Source organism: Benincasa hispida, chromosome 11 (assembly GCF_027475165.1).
Source record: "Benincasa hispida cultivar pf3 chromosome 11, pf3_genome.v1.1, whole genome shotgun sequence".
Classification (NCBI taxonomy): domain Eukaryota; kingdom Viridiplantae; phylum Streptophyta; class Magnoliopsida; order Cucurbitales; family Cucurbitaceae; genus Benincasa; species Benincasa hispida.
In genome coordinates this window covers 42,298,822-42,320,424 of record NC_143488.1, presented here as the reverse complement: position 1 = coordinate 42,320,424, position 21,603 = coordinate 42,298,822, and the positions used below count along the sequence as shown (strand labels likewise).

The 21,603-nt window shown below is 35.4% G+C and overlaps 1 protein-coding gene across 1 annotated transcript; it reads right to left on the bottom strand.

Annotated features, from left to right (window-relative positions):
* Positions 1-13,637: 13,637 nt before the first annotated feature.
* PPAN (PETER PAN-like protein) lies at positions 13,638-16,921 on the bottom strand. The gene is made up of 8 exons (XM_039047145.2): positions 16,780-16,921; positions 16,570-16,680; positions 16,203-16,385; positions 15,810-16,040; positions 15,393-15,485; positions 15,127-15,314; positions 14,449-14,642; positions 13,638-14,234 (listed from the first exon to the last, which is right to left on the bottom strand). The coding sequence occupies exons 2-8, from the start codon at positions 16,585-16,587 to the stop codon at positions 14,125-14,127; spliced, it is 1,017 nt and encodes a 338-aa protein (XP_038903073.2). The 5' UTR covers positions 16,588-16,680; positions 16,780-16,921; the 3' UTR covers positions 13,638-14,124.
* Positions 16,922-21,603: the final 4,682 nt, after the last annotated feature.

The window sequence follows — 21,603 nt, the reverse complement described above, 5'->3', positions numbered from 1 at the left end:
CTTCACCTAATTGAATGTCTCAATTGGTGGGATTATATTAAAGGTACTTTTAATCATCTTTAATAAGTGTTTTTTGTTGACTTGAAATATAATTTAATTTTATTAGTTTAAAGTACATTTGTTACTTTGTTTATAAATTATGTTTGAATATTACATTTCAGGGACGGTTTAGATCTAAAATATTAGTAGAAATAACACAAATATAATTTATAAATGTTGCTATAACATCTTAATTATTATCCCTAAAAGTATTACCATTGTAATTACCTTGTACTTTTTAGGATATTCACAAAAAAAAAAAAAAAAAAAAAAAAATCGTCTCGCACAAAACTTTCTACTGAAATTTGTGGAGATTGGGCTTTCTACATAAATTAATTTTTGTTTGTTTTTTTTTAATCCAATCAAATTAAATGAATTCACTTGAAAATCTTGATTTAAATGGTTAGATCTCAATGGGAATTTTCCATTTCAGTAAAAAATTCTTAACCTTCCTAATAAAAACAACAAAATATTTTATATTCATATCAAAGTAAACAATTATATAAAAAAGTTCAGATGTTCAACTGTATCATCGTATGATTCAAGGTTCAGCATAGTAAACATCTAAGTGGTTAAAAAAAATATAAATTTAAATATTACAACCCAATCTTATATGATTCAAATTTATAAGAAAATTTCCACAAATAGAAAAAATGTCAAACTATTTACATAAATAACAAAAAAATACTGATAGAAATTGATAGACTTCTATCAAGTCTCTATCAAAGAAGATTAAAATTGTGTTATATAGTTTTCCTTATTTTTCTACTTTTGAAAAGCTCCCAAATTTACATGTATATATTTAGGGGGACAAGGATAGAACAAAAGTTTAAAATGTTGCGGATGAAAATACTGATATCTAATTTTACAGAAATGTCGATGAAGATATTAATAAAATGTCGATATTGATAAAAATTTCTAAAAATAAAGAATTAAAATAAATTATTTAAATTAATAAATAAAGATTTTATGTTTTTTAAACATGTTAAAATATTTATTATTTATATTATATTCATATGTTAAGATGTTGACAAGAATTTATAACATAAAAAATCGTATAGCTGATAAAAAAATCTACCTTTGAAAAAATGAATGCCTGTAGTTATATAATAGGGAAAAAAAAAAGGAAGAAAAACTCGTGATTTATCTTCTTTTGAACTTATGTCATTGTTAAGTTTTTGAATTTCACAATCTCGCATACCCTCATTCGTTTTTTTAGTTCAACAATTATCGAGTATAAATTTGAATTTTCGACATCAACGAAAAAAGTGGGATTTTAACCCTTGAGTTATGCTAATGTTTGCTCTCTAGATATTTAGATTATTTTTAGTTCGACATACATTCCCATTCAGTTTCCTTTAGAAAAAAGAAACCGAATTCATTTATAAATATAATAATATAATAATACAAAAATGACTTTAAAGCAAAATCGTTTCACTTTCAAATAATATTCTCGAAAGAAAATGAAATATATTATTGCAATTATTACACGTAAAAAATAGCTAATTGTTTTGAACTTGAGGAACACAATGAAAACATAGATACCAATAAATTATAATGTTAAAATAAATATTATATAAATTAAAACATAATATATAAATAAACAAAATAAAATAAATTAGTAAAATATAAAATAAGAAATTTTTCTAAATTCTCCACTTTCTCCAATTTTCATGGAATTTGCTATTCCAAAACCCATCAAATGCCACCACTCATTATAGGCAATTTGGCAAATATGAGATGGATTATATGGACACTAATAATGTGTAATGTTCAGACATATGGACAACACTTTGAAAAATGAGGGCATGACACATGGTCATTTGACACTAAGCATGAGCATATAATGAGCATCTATTATCATAATATTTATAATACTCCCCTTTAGATGTTCATTATATATATGAAATAGGTCTCTTTAAAATCTTTAAAAAAAATCCATTGTGAAAAAAATCTTAGTGAAGGAAAAAGAGTACATATTTCATATAATCTATTATTCTTAAAAAGAATACAGTATATTTACTCCCTTCATGGAAATATCATTTGAGATCTCTGAGTCATTGCATTCCAATATTGTGCACCAATTTCTTAAAGGTTGCGGTTGGTAATGATTTTGTTAATAAATCTGCTAGGTTATCTTTCGAACAAATTTGTTGTACAATGATTTTACAATTTTCTTCAAGATCATGACTGTAGAAAAACTTTGGTGAAATATGTTTTATTCTATCTCTTTTAATATATCCTCCTTTGATTTGGGATATACATGTTGTTGTCTTCGTATAATATCGTTCGAAGATTTTTACTAGAAGACAAACCAAATGGTCCACGAATGTGTTGAGTCGTTGATCTTAGTCATACACATTCTCAAATAGATATATCATTTTCACATCGAGTGAATGAACCACCATAGGAGTATTTAATGATATACATAATCCACAAAAGATCTTTATGTATAAATTGATGCAATTCCATTTGCTCTATGCTTTATTTGCAAGCTAAGGCAAAATTTATCATCTCAATTTCTTTCTTTAGAAATTATATTGTCTTTGAAATCTCTTTAGAAGTTTCTGCTCAAATTATCAACATATAGTAAATCTAAGGTTGTGATTTCTTTATAAAAGGATATGGACAAATAAGGTTATTTTTGTACCTTCATACCAACAAATATTGAATAAGATGATTATATCACATTCGTCACGAATATTTTATAAGAATCTCCTATGATATATATATATGATTCTCTAATATTTGAATTATAAAACTATGGTACCTTTAATTCTTCAGGAATTTTCATAAATAAATATCATTATCAAGAAATTCATATAAATGTGGTATGACCGCATCCATAAGATGTATATTAAACTTTTCATCTCATGGTATTGTACATAGACCATTAGAGAATATGTTTTCTCATAATTAATACCAGTCTATTGTGAGAATTATTGTGGGATCTTTCTTGCTTTATATCTTGTGAATTCACTCTATTTGTTTTTCAAATACTCCATTTGTATCCCACATGTTTGACATTCTCTAATGTCTGGACTACTAGTCCTCATGATTTGAAAAATGAGTTTATTTATATTGGATTATTTCTTTCCACATAAGTCATTCCTTTTTATGTCGAATATTTTTCATACTCACTTTCATAAATAATATCATGAGTAATATCGTATGCAAAAATGTTATCAACTTATATGGTTCCATAATTTATTGAGATCTCATTATTATTCTCATTTACTTCAATATCCTTATGAGTACTAATATCTAGGATTTATTCTAGAATATCCATATTCTTAATTGAGTCATTTATTGACTATTTCTTTTTCGAGGATTTTTATCTTCGGAACCAAATGGTCTATCACGCTTCTAACATGTCCCAGACTCATTAATGACAACTTACTGCATTTAATGGAGCATTTGCAGATGGTATATGTGACTTAGTCACTTTATTAGCATTTATAAATGCATCTGGTAACTGATTTGCAATATTTGCAAATGAATTATTTTTTGAACTTTACGTTCACATTGATCTGTACGGAGATCTAAATGTGACAATAACGATATATTCGATATAATTACTTTTTCCAACTTCTTAATTCCTCCCCTTAATGTTGGAAAATTTGTCTCACTAAAATGACAATCAGCAAATCGTGTAGTAAATACATCACCCATCAGGGTTCAAGATATTTGATAATCGATGGGGAATCATATCCAATATATATTCCAAACCCCTTTTGAGGACCTATCTTAGTATGTTGTGGTGGAACAATTGGAACATATACTGCACATCCGAAAATTCTTAGATGGAAATGTTTGGCTCATGACTATAAACTAATTGTAATGATGAACACTTATGATAAGCTACTGGCCTAATGTGTACAAGTAACGCTGCATGCAAAATAGTATGTCCCTATACATATATAGGAAGCTTAGCTCTCATAAGATGATCTAGCAATTAACTGCAAACAATTTATAAGTGATTATGCTAAACCATTTTATGTGTAAACATGAGCTATAGGATGTTCAACACTTATCCTAATTGACATACAATAATTATCAAAAGCTTGGGATATAAATTCACTAGCATTATCAAGACAAATGGTCTTAATTGTATAATCATAAAATTGTGCTCTTAACTTAATTATTTGAGTGAGTAATCTTGCAAATGTTAGATTTCGACTTGATAATAAGTACACTTGTGACTATTTGTTGGATGCATCTATTAATACCATAAAATATCTAAATGGTCTACTTGGTGGTTAATAGGTCAACATATATCACCATGAATTCGTTCTAAAAATGCAGGGGATTCAATTCCCACTTTGACTGGTGATGATTTAATGATTAATTTGCCTTGAGAGCAAGCATCACATGATTATTCATTAGATTGAAGAATCTTTTGGTTATTCAATGAGTGTCTATTTGAATTCTCAATAATTTTTCTTATCATTATAGACCCTAGATGACCTAATCTGTCATGTCAAATTGTAAATATGTCTGGATTCATGAACTTCAGATTCATTGTTGCATATATTTCAATTACTCATATATGAGTATAATATAATCCAGAAGACAAAGCAGACAACTCTTCCATTATACGTTTTTCATATGAGACAGTAGATATGAGATAAAGACATCATATTATTCTTTCTGTCAATCTCAATATGATAACTGTTGCAATGTATATCTTTAAAACTAAGTAGATTTATCTTTAATTGATTAGAGAACAATGCATTGTCAATTATAAAGTTTGTTTCTTTAGGCAAAATAATATTTTCTTTTCCAAACTTTTCAATTAGGTTTACAGAACCTTATATTGTATTGACTTTTGTTTCCAGCATTGTTAGTTTGGAAAAATATTTTCTACTTGTAAGTATTGTATGTGTAGTTGCATTGTCTACCAGGCATATATTTTTCTTTACTCATTTTTGAGTCACCCAATATATGAAAATAATATAGGTTTCTTCATTACAAGAAAATAATTAAAATAAAAAAAAACTTTTGAAATATAAAAATGTTAACATCTATTAAGAGAAAAAGAACATGGAGATGAATAAAAAAAATATTAAATCAAGATATTTTCAAAGTAAAAGGAAACACTTGATGTTCCATCAATTTTGCCGATTTTCTGTTTAAGAGATTCAAACAAGTTTGTCACATCCACATTTGTCATATGAGATGGGTCTAATATGTCATTATCTTGATATGCAAAATTGGCTTCCACATTTTTGTCTTTTTTCCTTTAGGGATGCTTGATAGAGATCAACTAAGTGTTTTGACATACAATAGGTACATGACCAATGTTCAGTTGTTCCGCATTGGAAACATTTATTTTCAACACTTTTTGAACTTTTATTTTGTGGAGCTTTTCCTTTGTAATCATCATTTCGTGTGGTTCTTTTAAAATTTGAATGATTAGAATGACCACTACGAAAATAATAATTATTTCTCTGTCATGGTCACGACCTCAACCACGACTAAGACCTTGACCATGATTATTAACATTCAAAGCATTCACTTCAAGCAATGGTATTGTTTCAATTGGTCGAGATTCATGAATTTTCATCCACGACTATGAAAATTTACAACATTCACTTTATGGAATGTTGTTGCTCTAGTTGGTTGAGATTTATATATATATATATATATATAATATTATATATATATATATTATATATATATATATATATCGTTATTTCATTCAACCACGAGAAGACATCAGATGAGTGCATAATACTTTTAAAATATTTCTCTCAATATTGCTACTGCGGAGCATATCCAAAATGTAGAAAAATGTCTTATCTAACACAATGATTTAAAATTTTGGAGTCTCAAGTGCATCCATTTACATCAAGCTTTAGGGAAAAAAATTGTTTTCTGATGATCACATTTTTATGGCATCTAGGTGTATTTTGGCATCAAGCACTAATGACAAATAATTATTACCATTAGTATCAAATGTTACAAATTCTAATTTTATAATATTTTTCATAGTAACACTTTACAAAATATTATATTTATATTAGAAATTTAATATATATCAAATATGTATAATAACATTTCATTTATTATTTATAACAAAGAGAGAGAAAAACCAATATACCTTTAGGACCTACCTTTAGTGAGGAAAACGATAGGAACTCGTGCTCATAACGTTTATGAGCTTGAGGGGCACAACGAGAACAAGGATACCAATAAAATATAATATTAAAATAAATATAAAATAAATAGATATTAAAATAAATAAAACATAATATATAAATAAGTTAAATTAACAAAATATGAAATAAGGAATTTCTCTAAAATCTCCACTTTCACCAATTTTCATGGATTTTGCTCAGTGTATGTCTTTCATAATCCACCAAATGTCACTATTTATAGGCAAATTGACAAATAAGAGCTGAATTACATGAACAATAATAATGTGTAATGTTGAGACATGTGGACAATACTTTGGAAAATGAGAGCATGATACTTGGTCAAAGAACACCAAGCATAGCATCTAATGGACGTCTATTATCATATTATTTATAATACTAATAAAATTTGTCAAAACCATGATTTCAAATATAAATATCCATAAAAATATCATTAAGATATTGATAATGGCGAATACATTTTATAAAAATCATAATAATTAAACTTTGTAAAAAAAAAATACTTAAATCAAGAAACAGACATTTTACTTTTGTCATTATATATAATTTGTCAACTTCTATGTGATGTATTAATATAGTTGGCTCAATTCTGAGGTTAAAAAGAATATCCGTCAATTATGACCATGTCCAAGAATAAGTTTAGTATATATCATGTATTGTTTGATTGCTCTTTTAACGAGGCTATTTAGAGGTGTACTTTTGTATAGTTGGTGTTTCCATAGAAACTCTCGTTGAGACATGAAATTTGACTGAATTTGTTATTTTACTACAGGCACTAAATTGGCCTCAATTTAAAATACTAAAAGTCAAGCAGCTGTATAAGCTAAGCTTGAAGAAGAAAAATAAAAATGTTGCAGCAGAAGATGAAGATCTGGGAGAGCAATTTCTCTTCCCTTTTCTATATATTTGATTTCGTATATTAAATCTTTTCCCCACACCAAATATAGGGTAGTGATGTATAGATATATGCACTTAGGTTTTAGAATAAGAACAAAAAAATAACTAACAAATCTTCTATACAGCTGGTAGAGAATAATTATATGGTAGAGGCTGTTAAGAAAGCATACACATCAACATTAGCGAGAGTATACACACCAGCGACACCAGCGAGAGCATACACACCAACGACACCAGCGATACCAACGAGAGCATAGCATACACACCAGCGAGAGCAATCATATCAGCTTCTACATGGCTTCTTGTCATCTGCTGACGAGGCAATTTGTTCTTCCTTGACATCCCCCCTCAAGCGAGAGGGTAAGTCCTTTAGTCCGAGCTTGCTTCGAAGGTAGACAAATGTATCAAGGGGTAAAGGCTTAGTTAGGCAATCCACCAATTGTTCTGCATAGGGTACATATCTAACATGAAGTTGATCTTGAAGGACAAGGTCACGGATGAAGTGCACATCTATTTCAATATGCTTAGTTCGTGCATGAAAGACAGGGTTGGCAGCTAAGGCACTTGCATTTATGTTGTCACACCAGATAACAGGTATACCCTTTGGAGAGAAACCAATCTTGGTTAACAGATTTTTAACCCAAATGATCTCGGTTGCAGCATGAGCAATAGCTCGATACTCGGACTCAGTACTGGAGCGAGCCACTGTCATTTGTTTCTTAGATGACCAAAAAATGAGAGACGATCCAAGATAGAGGCAATAAGCAGTTGTAGATTTTCGATCATCAATACTTGAGGCCCAATCTGTATCAGAATAGGCTGTTAAATTGAGGTAAGTATCACAGTTGATGGTTAGGCCAAAGTGGAGTCCCTGCAAGATATCTAAGCACACGTTTGACAGCTGACCAGTGAATATCAGTAGGAGCTTTGAGGAATTGGCTAAGCTTATTAACAATGAAGGCGATGTCCGGTCTTGTATTAGTGAGGTATTAGAGAGCACCAACCGTGTTGCGATATAGAAATGGGTCATGGATGGGTGTTCTAATGCTCAAGGACAGAGAGGTACCAGGTACTGCAGGGGTTGGACAAGGTTTCATATGGTTGAGGTTTAGTTTAGAGAGAAGCTCGATTATGTATTAAGCTTGATGCAGATGTAGGCTGGAGGGTGTATAAGAGATTTGGACACCAAGAAATTGGCTGAGCTGTCCTAGATCTTTGAGAGAGAACTGTGTATGCAGTCGGGCAACAAGATGATCGATGTGAGTTGGATCACTGCCGGTGAGTATCAAATCATCTACATAGACTAGCAGCAGAGTGATGGAGGATGAGGTATGCATATAATATAGAGAAGTGTCTAGGGAGCTTACTTTGAAGCCGAGTTGACAAAGAGATGCTTTGAGCTCATCATTCCACGTACGAGGAGCCTGCTTGAGACCATAGAGAGCTCTATTGAGCTTGCAAACGTAATGTGGGTGAGTTTTTCTTTCAAAACCCGAGGGTTGAGACATGTAGACAATCTCTTTCAACTTGCCGTTGAGAAAGGCATTATTGAAGTCAATTTGGCGAAGTGGCCAGTGTTGAGACACTTCCAAAGTAAACACAATTTTAACAGTAGACATCTTGACAACAGGGCTGAATGTATCAAAATAATCAAAGCCAGGGTGTTGATGAAACCCTTTGGCAACAAGGCGTGCCTTATACCGTTGAACAAATCCTTGAGCATCACGTTTAATACGATAGACCCAGTTGCAACCAACAACAGTTTGATCAGATGAAGGAGGTACCAGTGACCAAGTATTTGTACGTTACAGTGCAACAAGTTCTTCATTCATAGCTTCTTGCCACTGTGGAGTTGTAAGAGCCTAAGAGACTGAAGTTGGTTCACTCTGAGTAAGGTCTTCAATACGTTCAGCAACCCAAATCTTGGGTTTGAAAATACCAGCCTTCCCTCTGGTGATCATTGGATGAGTGACAATGAGGGGTTGAGTGGTAGGTTGTAGGGATTGCTTTGGAGGGGAGGGGAGAAGTGTTGTTAAGGGTGACACTGTAGGGATTGAGAAGTAGTTGAGGGAGACAGTAATGGGCTAGGATGTGGGGAAGGTGAACTTGTGGCTAATGTAGGAAAAGTGTGAGGAGATTGAGGTTGGATAGAGGGATTTGTTTTAGGTGAGGGTTGTGGGGAGGATGGATGGACAGGAGGTGAAGAAAACCATGTGGAGATTGCTGGAGCTATATTTGTGGGAGTAAAGATTTGAAGGTTAGCAAAGCCTGTTTGGAATGGAAATTCGTCTTCATTAAATATGACATAGCGAGAGATGATGACCTTCCCATCCTCAATAAGACATCTGTGACTTTTGTGTATTGGGGAAGGGCCAAGATAGACACATTTGCTGCTGTGAAAGGCAAACTTATGGTGCTGGTATGGACGAAGGTGTGGATAGCACGCACACCCAAAGACTCTTAGAGATAGCAGGTCCAATTTTCTTCCAAGTAACACTTCCATGGGACTGTGACCCTGAAGGATAGGAGAAGGAAGAGAGTTAATAAGATAAACAGTTGTTTGAAAGGCATACCACCATAGGTGCAGTGGCATCTTAGCCTGTGCTAAGAGACTAAGACCGGTTTCAACAACATGGCGATGTTTACGTTCAGCTCGACCATTTTGTGCTGACGTGTAGGGGCGGGAGACCCTTATTTGAATTCCAAGCTGATCGCATAAATGTGCCACTGTTTTGTACTCACCCCCACCATCCATTTGCAACATGTGAATGGATTTTTTGAATTGATTAAGAACAAAGGCTTGAAAGTGTCTAAAGGTAATTGCAGTGTCACTTTTTTGTTTTAACGGGTATAGCCAAGTAAATCGACTACAGTCATCAACAAACAACACATAGTATCTATATCCATCCGCAGAAAGCATTGGAGCTGGCCCCCATAGATCAGTATGCACTAGTTCAAAAGGTGTGCTTGCATGGGAAAGAAAGTCAGAAAAGGGTAAGGCATGAGACTTTCCAAACTGACAAGCTTCACAAAATGACTTCTCATTATCAGTAATTTGTAAGTTACATCCACTAATTATTTTTAACAAAACTTTAGTGGATGGATGGCCAAGTCGCCTATGGAGAAGCATTGTGGTTACTGTCCTGCTGGTTTGAAAGCAAACTGACGTGAGAACTCTTATGATGGAGCAGTCAAGCGAGCATCTGACAATCTTGAAGTAAGTGGTGCATTATTTATAGACTGGTTGACATCTTCCAGCTAGTATAACCCATCTTTAAGCCGGCCTTTCAGGATTGGTACTCCCGACTCCTTGTCCTTGACCACACAAAAGTCAGCATGAAATTCAACCACTATATTGTTGTCTTTGGCAAGTTTGGATACACTTACCAGGTTCTTAGCTATGGCAGGCACATAAAGAATATTTAATAATGACAGAACACCAGAATTTGTAGGTATATTTGTATGTCCATAGCGAGATATAGGAAGGGATTTACCATTTCCAACCACTACTTTGTCATTACCTGTGTAGACAGATGAGGATTGGAGGAAGCTTGGATTGCTGGTGATGTGTGAGGATGCCCCACTGTCTACATACCAGTTGGGGTCAACAACTGACTCAGGTGAAGCTACAGCTAAATGAGTAAGAAGAACGAAGGTGTTCTGTTCTTGACTTCGATTTGGTGGGAGTTGAGTAGATTCAATACGGGTGTGAGTTTGTCTGGGGTTGTTGAACTCCTTGTTGTATCTGAAGTAGCAAACATCAGCTGTATGCCCAAGTTTTCCACAAGTTTTGCAGGTTGGTCTAGTTGTGGATGCATTATTCCAACGACCACGGCCCCTGTTACGACCTTCTCCACCCCTAAAATTTGGTGGTTGTGTATATCCGAAGAGTTTCGAAGGGTGTGTGTTGAAGGATTGGACTGATTATGCACAATGTTGGCTGAGGGTGGGCTGGGTGAGAGTGAGATTAGCTATTCTGGTAATTCCTGTCTTGACAGTAAGTTGATACTCAAGCCTTTTCTCATATGACAGCAGGTCAGATTGCAGATCAGACCAACGTGTTGTTCCTTTGCTTTGGATTGCTACTACAACTGGGTTATACTCTTCATCAAGACCAGCTAACACTTGTGAAGTCAGATCAGAGGAGGAGACGGGGGAACCTGTAAGGGCAAGACCATCAGCAAAATGCTTCATCATAGCAAGGTACTCATTCATTTTCAATGCGCCTTTGCGAGTTTGCTGAAACATTCTTTTGAGGTAATTTGTTTCAACTCTGGATTGGACTCCAACCAACTCTTGGATTGCTTCCCAGAGTTCTTTGGAAGTTTGAAAACCTATCACTTATGTTGCTGTCTCTTGGTTCATTGAGTTATAAAGTCAGTCCAAAAGAAGCTGATCCACTGCTATACAGGCATCATAAGCTGGATTTGATTACATTTCGACATCAGGGACTGAGATAGTGGTTAGATTTGCACTGGAGCTTTCACCGGATCGACCACTGGTTAGAACTTGAATAAAACAATCTGGGCAAGGAGTTTCCCCAGTTAGATAACCTTCCAATCTGTAGCTTCTTAGAATTGGCCACGCAAGATTCTGCCAAAGCAAGAAGTTTGACCTATCCATTTTGATGGATGTCACTTGGTTGAGAAGTTGATTCAGGGGAGGACCTGTGATGGTTCCACTGCTGGCAGCTCTAGAAAAAATAGGTGAGAAAAAATTTGTAGAAGGTTGATTTGCCATCGCTTACCTAGGGCTCTGATACCAAGTCGAGCAGCTGTATAAGCTAAGCTTAAAGAAGAAAAATAAAAATGTTGCAGCAGAAGATGAAGATTTGGGAAAGCAATTTTACTTCCCTTTTCTGTATATTTGATTTCGTATATTAAATCTTTTCCCCACACCAAATACAGGGTAGTGATGTATAGAGATATACACTTAGGTTTTAGAATAAGGACAAAAAAATAACTAACGAATCTTCTATACAGCTGGTAGAGAATAATTATATGGTAGAGGCTGTTAGAAGAGCATACACATCAGCATTAGCGAGAGTATACACACCAGCGAGAGCATTCATATCAACTTTTACATGACTCCTTATCATCCACTGACGAGATAATTTGTTCTTCCTTGACACTAGAGATCAAAGGCACATATTTCTAAAAATTCAATACCAAAAAGGTACGTCCGAAAAAGGTTAGATATGTAAGTTGAAATATTAAATATTTTGTTATGTATTAAAAATGGTCGATTAGGAGTGAGACCCAAGGTGGAAACTAGAGGGGAGGCTTGAGAATTAGTTATGAAGCAAAGTTGACCAAACAAATCCACGTGGCGGTTGTTTATTGCTCACGTTTCTCCCACTCTTCTTTGAGGCCATTCTATTTCTAATATAAAGTACAGCTCGTTTCTATCTTTTAATTTATTTATATATTTTTTTAATATATAAATTTATTATATTTGTCTAACCTAGGAAAAATCCCATCCTTTTCTTCGACATGAACTTTCATGATTGAACTTTATTCCAACCAACGCCTGCCCTACCTTTATGCCCATTTGATTGTATTACAATTTTGGTTTACTGGTTTATAATTAACTTTAATTTCTATTCAATTTTTCAATTTGATTTTTATGGTTGTAAAAATTTCAATTTCTCACTTTAACTTGGCCTTTATTCTAACCTTTTTTTTTTTTTTTTTTAAATATGTGTCCATAACCATATTAGTAGAAAACATAAGGACCATTTGTGAATCTCCACCAGACTATGGGACAAAATTGAAACTTTTGAAGCAAAATGAGAAAATTTGTCTTCCTATTCCAAGAACCTATGAACAAGCTTGCATTCAGTTTACATTTAACCAAATCAAGATAAGTTATTTTGAAAATTTTTTCTAGTACTACAATAGTACCATACTTTTCTGTGAAATCCACTTTAATATCAATAGATCCCACCTTATTTTTAAAAGGACAATCACGTAGTACACTAAGTAGAGATACTATGAAAAATTGTCCATACCACCGTAGGATAGGAAATTTTTTCATTTATTTTGAGATGGTTAGAATCACATTTGTCAAGTTCAAAATCACTCTCATATGTTTGTCAACTCAAAATAAATCAATTATGTTGTGTGAATATTAATTTAGAGTGATTATATGCATGCTTGAAAATGATTTTTTGTGTGTGTGAGAGAGAGATTTTTTGTGATTTTTTGCATGGTTAGAGTGATTTTTTGTGAGAGAGAGAGAGAGAGAGAATCCTCTCCCAAATGCAAAAACTGAGATCCATGGAACCTCTCAAAAATCTCGAATGGAATTGAACACCATTTAGAACCACATAACAAATGAATTCCATTATCTTTAATTATTTTTATTTTTATTTTTTTTGGGAGAAAGAAACATAACGAATGAGTTCAATAACCAGGTAACCTATAACTCAGGCTTGATCTCAAATGAACTTGTGATGGCTAAAGAATTAGAATAACAAATCAAAATCAAATAATAGATGCATCTCTACTACGAATGAAAAGGGGGCCAAATGGTGGCACAAACTTTGCAATCATCAAAATATAATTCTATTTTCAGTTAAATTCCAAATATAATCGTCCAAGATAAATTAATCAAAAGAACATTACAAATAGAGTTGATTTATACATACAGTAGATGGATGAAATCTTGTATCCGGCTAAGTATTAACCATATAGATAGATATCATTGGCAAGAAGAATGCCCCATTCATAGTTTCTGAGATTTTCTTCATGAATAAAAACCTAAGCGTTTGCTAAAACTATCTCCCCCTCCCTCGCCCAAAAGATTGAGTAAAAAGACGTGCAAAATTGGCTATGTTCTTGCAACCCTAATACCTTATGCACATCTCTTAAACCGAAACAGATGATGCAGTAGTAGTTAAGGAAGCTTACTCGGTCCCAGTTAATTTGCAGTCAAGAGTGTTGGTATCCCCCTCCGCTGATGGGCTACTGGTTCCCACGTCACCAACCCAAAAAGAGATCACAAATTTAGACCTGAACGAAGTCATAAGCTAATCTTCCTCATCAACTTCCTGGTCTTCGCTCTCATCTTCATCTTCACTGCCAGCGACTTCCTGAGCTTTTTTCTTGTCACTCTTGTTATCCTGCTTTTTCTCGCCACCTACATTTCCACAATAAAACAGGATTAATGGAAAATACCCTTCCTCTTTGGAGGTTTTTAAGATAAAATAAAGAACGCGGCGGGGGGGGGGGGTGGGGGGGGGGTGCGGCGGCGCTGGGGAGAGAGCTAAAAGTTTGTGTACCAAGAGGTAGGACGGATATCATAGCTCAATCACAAAGACTAAAAGCAACAAGACATTTTCAAGATTGCATACCGTATTCACTAAAGATGATCCCACCAGAACACAACCCCTCCTCAACTTTAATGAGCTGAAGAGTAAGCCTAGGTCCAATCTCTTGAAGCTTGACAGCACTCTTGGTAGAAGCTTGATTGACTCTACCTAGGTCACTGGCCAACGTGACTGTTGCTGCTTCATCGTCAGCTTCACTTTCTGACCCATAACCAGCCCTTCCAAACAACAGACGAGAACAATTGTAAGAAACAGTTAAAAGCGAAGATAAAAAACATGAGATAGAAATAGAAGTTTACCATATCCCTTTCGTCCATTCCCATAGTTGGATATCACATAGGACGTATGTCAAAAGATTCATTTAAGGCTTATTTTTAAAAAATCAAATGAAGTGTAAGAAAACCATTTATAGTTTCCCTTTTTCACATTACCCAGTATATTCTTCCATTTTCTTACTGAAAGCTTGCTTTTTATTAAGGAAACAAAAGATTTAAATGGATTTACATAAATCCATTACCATAGAACATTTAGGAAATTCAATTGCGAACACTAATATATGCAGACGCAAGTGGGCTTGATTATAACAATGAAACAATGAACCTTATGGAGGATACAAAGTGTCCAATAAACAATATTATAGGATCTAAACCACCAACCAGACGTAGAATAACAAAAGGTTAATAACATAAGCACACGGCTTACTTTGTGACAAAGTCGCTCACATCTTGAAGACTCCTAAGATCAGGAACTTGATGGTTCTGAACAAACTTTCTAAGCCTACGGGTTACACCAACAGGCTGTAATCTGATTGAATAATGTCGAAAATCAATGAGCTTTGTGTCCTTGTTATAATTAAGCAACACAAGTCTCTGGCATGATGAAAGCTTAACCTGATACATAAAAATTAAATTGATATTGAGAGTGATAAATGGATCTCAACTTTCAATTAAATTAAAAAGAAAACCCACTGTATTTATATCAATAGCTGGGAAGATGTTCTGGAACATTATAGTAGCGAGCTTGAGATGCTGATCTCCAGTCCCAAATCCAGAAAGCACAATCTGCCAATAACAAAGTTAGCAGAATGATTCACCTAGTTAATTGCTTAAGCACAACAAATCAAATATGCCATCATATTTTCTTCAACAATGCTGTTTTAGCTTTTGCGCTTTGAAATGCATAATATATTGAGATTGCTTATGTAACGAAAGCCAGGTAATATGAGAGAAAGAAGCTAATCATAATTGTTGAAACTTTTTCCTTGGAATAGCTCATCAATCAGAACACTTGAAAAGGTACCAAAATGAGTTGAGAACATTCAGGACTCTTTGTGCATTCTAGAGTAAAGGTACCGAGACAAATACCAAAATAAGAGAGATTATTACCAAAGGGGGATTCTTGAAAAGGTCTTTTGGACATCTCGGCCGCAATTGTGATTGAGCAATGTCCACCGCAAGTGAATACTCGTGTATCTTGAAGGAAAGAGTTGGTCCCTGAGGAGTCCTAGCAACTCGTAAATATGGTGCACTTTCAGTTTTGGAGAGTATGAGAAAATGTGTAACACCCATAGGCCCAGCAACATTCAAATAGTCTTTAAGATTATTCCGTTTCTTCTCCTGCAAAAGCAATACATATAAATACGAAAACAATGATTTTTCCCATGGTATGTGAAAAAATTACAGATATAAACTTATTTCAGCAATCAGCACAGAGCATCAAATCTAAATATCTCAAGAAAGTTTCAGTCACACAAAGAAGAAATAACAATAAATTTTTACCTTAAGATTGAATGCAGTGTAAGGAAGCATCAATTTTCTCAAATCCATTTGCAGTTGCTTAAGCGGACCAGGCAACTTCCCTCTAGAGAAAACAAAACTCTTTGGAATTTTCTCCCCAGTAACATGATCTACATTAGACTGTTTCTTAACCGTAATCTGCTTCACGAACCTCTGCTTCTTCTTCTGTTTCAGTCAAATTACAAGAAGAAAACATAAAATATAAATAAAATAATAATTAAAAAACACACAAGGTCGTTCAGTCTATCATTGATATCTCAATCTTCCACCTCGAATTTGTGTGTGTGTGTTTTTTTTAAGGTGGACACAGGCAAATAGAAGTAGCATAAGAATGTGAAGGTGTTCTTACGTTTCCAATCCGAGCCATTGCTTGCCAGAAGAATAGTGAAAGCAGAGTTTGAAGAGCTTGCTGATGAAGCACTCCCGCACCAACGAAAATCAAATACACATATCGGCAACCTTAAGGAACAAAATTAAACATGGGCGGAAATCAGTTCGATCACAGAACCGAATAGTGATAGAAGACCGAACCGGATTGGGATAAAATTGGTTCACAAACCGATCAACTGAGATGATAGAGAGACGAACAGCGAGCAGCGAAGGACGGCGACGGCAATTCAAGATCAGCGGTGGGATGGCGGCGACGAGAAGAGAGAACGGCGGGCGGTGTCTGTGAAAAAGTGTAGAAGGCGAGTGGCAAAGTGAGAAGAAAAATCGAATAGACGAGGGTTTAGGGTTTTGTGAAGAATATGAAAATACACGATTTTTTTCTTCTTCTTGGGAATTTTGTACAATGACCCAAAAATTGGACCTAAAATGTCAAATGACCCATTTTTAAAAAATAATGTCAATTTACCCTCTGCTGACATCATCGTCATACCAAATTATGTAAATTACCCTTACTTCTTTGCCTTCTTACCTTTTTATTGAGAACCCACCAAAACTAAACTATTCTTCATTCAAATTTTCCAAGGCTAACGACTTCATATCGCTCATAAACGAAAAAACTATTTCCGACTTGTAAATGATTCTACTGTTGTCGACAAATCAAATCTTATCGGTAAATCTTTCAATATGATTTTTTTGTTTGTTTGTTTTTTTTTTTTTTCGATGTGTTCTATGGTTGAAGACGAGTAAAAAGAGTTTGTGAATGAGATAAGTGAGAGTGAAATCGGTAGAGCGACACCGAAGAGAGCGAATGTGAGCGAGATAAGTGAACCTATGGTTTTTTGTTTATTTTTCTGGTTTTCGATGTGTTATGTGGTTGAAGACGAGTAAAAAGAGAGAATGTGAGGGAGATAAGTGAGAGCGACACCGGAGAGAGCGATACCGAAGAGAGCGAAGCGAGAACGATGCTAGCGAGATTTAAACAGAATGTTGTTTTACATTTTTTTTTTCCTGAAGGAGTTTAATGATTGAATTTTTTAATAAATGCAGAAGTGATTTAAGATGGCTACACGTTTCAGAATAACCGAAGCCGACCGATTTCCCGGTCAAGTAACTAGCTTGGCCCACATTGCTAATGCAAACAAGGTTGTCAAAGAGAAGCTCACGCCAACGCAGTTGGCCATGTTCAAGAGAACAGTTTTTGGGCGATTTGTAGACGTTGACATGATGTTTAACAGCCCAATTGTCCATCACATGTTGCTTAGAGAAGTGAAGAGGACAAAATCAGACTCAATATTATTCTCTGTCTGTGGGAAGGTTGTCACCTTTTCGAAGGATGACTTTTTGATGATGACTAGTTTGTGGCAATCCCCATCATGAGTTGATCGGAACCAACAGTCCTCATATGAACTTGCTATCAAGTATTTTGGTAATCGAGTGACGAAGGACACTTTACACCTCTGTCAACTTGAAGAAAAATACAAGGACTTAGAGTTTGAAAATGATGATCATGCTGTGAAGATCAGCCTAGTTTACTATTTTGAGGTCGCAATGATGGGGAAAAACAAATAGAAAAATGCAGTCGACCTCAAACGTTTCAAGGACATTTAAAACTTGGAGTACTACAATAGTCTTGATTGGGGTACCATTATTTGGGAGAGGACATTGGACGCCCTAAAGACTGCGTTGAATGATAAGAGTAGTCTATACAAGACGAGGGTCAAAGTAAATAAAAACTACGTTGTGAAGTACTCCTTACGTGGATTTCCACAAGCATTCCAGGTAAATTTGATTAACATAATAATCGTATTGTTTGATCTAACATTACTATTGTTCTTAATATATTTTAAATTTTATTTAGGTATGGACGTACGAGATCCTAACTTCATCGATAGCTGGGAACATTGCGGAGCGAAGGAGCAAGGTGGCTTTGTCCTGCATATTACGATGGTCATGCTCTCACTCAGTGTCATTCAAAGTACTCGAGAGGGAGATATTCGAGTCTAACAATGTACGTTTACTCTATGCATAATATGTTTATCTGGTTGTTAAATTGACATTAACCAGTTTACTGGGTTGTTAATGCAGATAAGGGTTAAAGAGGGCACTGTGATGTCAGATGCTGAAAGGGAGTTTCGGGATACCCCAGTGGAACGACGACCTATATTTCAGCTAGGTGCGGATGATGATAGTTCCTGAAAGTGGCAATAGGTCGACGAGTGAAAGAGGTAGTCCTGAAAGTGAAAGTGACGGTGATGACCATTGTGGAGATGACAATGATGAGGTTGTCAGGGTGGAGGGAGGGGATGAACCCGAGCATTCTGAGCACGAAGATGCTGAATATGGAAGGGTAAAAGGAGAGACATACACACGTAGTGATGATATGTTCCATGATATGATGGAGGACGTACGCGAGAAGGACGAGTTGAACTAAGTTGATGTCTTTCTTGCGGACTCCGGTACAGAGCGACCTGTGGATAAGGAGTATCCTGAGTGTGATGCCCGCTGCAGAGAGAAAGCCAATCCCGACGAGTCTATTTGTTCGTACCTATGGTCCATTGACAGCTCACTATTAAGGTTGGATGGCATATATCGGGTTTAGATAGTCGTATATTCAGTATGGAGGAAAACATGACTGACATGAAAGGGAAATTTTCGGCTATCCTGTCATTGTTGCAGTCTATGTGCAAGGTTTGCATCATTTTATGTCTTTATGTGTTTAGCTTTTACGTGTTCGTAACCTCGCCATTTTACTTTACTAATTGAAGGGTTCCACGGTGAATGAGGAGACAACCAGGTCACCCATCCCACCTTGGGATCCTGATACGACTGCGACTGCCTCTGACACTCACATCCCCATCCCCCATGTACAGCCCGATACCACCACTTCACCTACTCCTACCCCCCTGTACACCCCGATACCACCACTGCCACGACATCACCAATTGACGTCGAACCTATACAAGCTGACATCCCATAAACAGAGCCCGACACGTCTGCCTTACTCACCATGCCACATACAGAGGCTGACATGTCTGGCATCCCAGAGGTAGACACTTCTAAGATTGTTACGACCACGTAAGGAGTTTCACTGGTGAGTAATTTATTGATTAGTAATCTTTGTTTATATTTTTATATTTCTTGATGAGTAACGTTTTGTTATCTGTTTATGTAGGAATCTCGAAGAATTAGTCATAAGAGAAAATCGGTTGATAAATATACACCCCCAGCCCAAGTAAAGAAGAAAAGTGTGGCTAAACATCCTCTCCTAGGTGTAGCTACGTCAATATCCAGATCGATCGTCACATATAATGAAACACACGATGTTCCACACAATATCCTGACAGAAATGATGGGCTGGATCTCGGACGACAATACAGACAACGAGGTTTAAGAGAACTCCTTTAAACCACTCGCCAAGCGATTCTTCAAGGAATTGATTACCCCGAATTCGTTGGTCGAGTGCAATGTAAGTGTCCTAGTCTTTACGTCTTTGTGTGTTGGCTATCTTGTACTTTTACTGACATATTATTTTTTTGTATAGACCATAAATACTTTATTTTGTTTTATGAAAGATAAATTTTATACCCGGCCTGATATGTTCATGCACAAGTTCACCATCTTGCCAATTGGTCTTTGGCATTTTCGACATTTCGCACGGTTGTAAGCAGTTCAGTACAATTTTGGCGGTTATGTTCATAATTCTCACACCGACCACATTTCATTTGTCTGCGAAATTCTCCTCTGGATGGTATTCTTCTCATTCTCCGTTGCCCAGCTTGTGGCACAAACTTCGGAGGAAGGATAATCTTTTCTATGTATCCAGAAGGTCTTTTCCATTCAGATTGTGGCCAAGTGAATTTATAGGCTCCACATACGCAGTCATTAGAGAGTCCACTGTATAAAATGGACTGCAAAGACTGTGGATAGGTATATTTCTTTCCTTGGCAGCAACAATTGCATGAGAACATGGGATACCAAGTGAGTCGAATTCCTTACATGTGCATTCCTTCGTGTGAAGATTGACAATACCGTTCAATCGATTATCTCGCACGTGTACCCGATAACAATCAATAGGCTCCACCCGATATCGTCTGCCCTTATCAGCTTCACTTGCCAATCGGGTTTCACAGTAGTCAGAGTGCAATCTCGTTCGAGATGCCCAGTAATTCCTTCATTCGTAGAACCACGATTGGAGCATTCCTCTAACATGTTCAATCAAACATATTATGGGCATTAGTCGATATTCTTTAGTTAAGGAGTTGAAACACTTTGCACTGTTGGATGTCATGTTATCATATCTTCGTTCTATTTGGTAAAACCGTGCCCACCTTTGAAGACCGATGTCTTCCAAATATTTCGTGACAGCACCGTCTCTAAAATTGCGGAGTTTGTCCCATTTTGTCTGGAACTCTGTCATGCGAAATGCCCTTGCTGCATCTCTAAATATCCCAACAACCGTGTTATCCTTAAAGTTTGTAACCAGATTCTGTTCTATATGCCATGTGCACAATCCATGAAATGTTGTGGAAAAAAAATGCACGAATAGCATTGCCGATAGATACCATCCGATCAGACACAAATACCATATTATCGGGTTCTTCGATACTACATTTCAAGTTTGACATAAACCATTTCCATGATCGATCGGTTTCATTGTCCACTATTGCATACGCTATTGGGTATACTTGATTGTTCCCGTCTATAGAAACCACAACCAACATGGTGCCTTTGTATTTTCCTTTCGACCCATTAATAATAATACAAGGCCGACAGCTTGCAAAACCTCTAATATAAGGCCCTAATGCCATAAACATATACTTGAAATGCACCTCATCTTCAAGTTCGATCTCAAAGATTGTACCCGGATTTTCTATTTTTAGCGCTTCTCCATAAGCATGTAGTATGGAGTATGAGTATTTTGGAGTACCTCTAGTGAGATCATATGCGGCTTCCCTTGCACGCCACGCTTTATCATAACTTATGTTCACGCTAT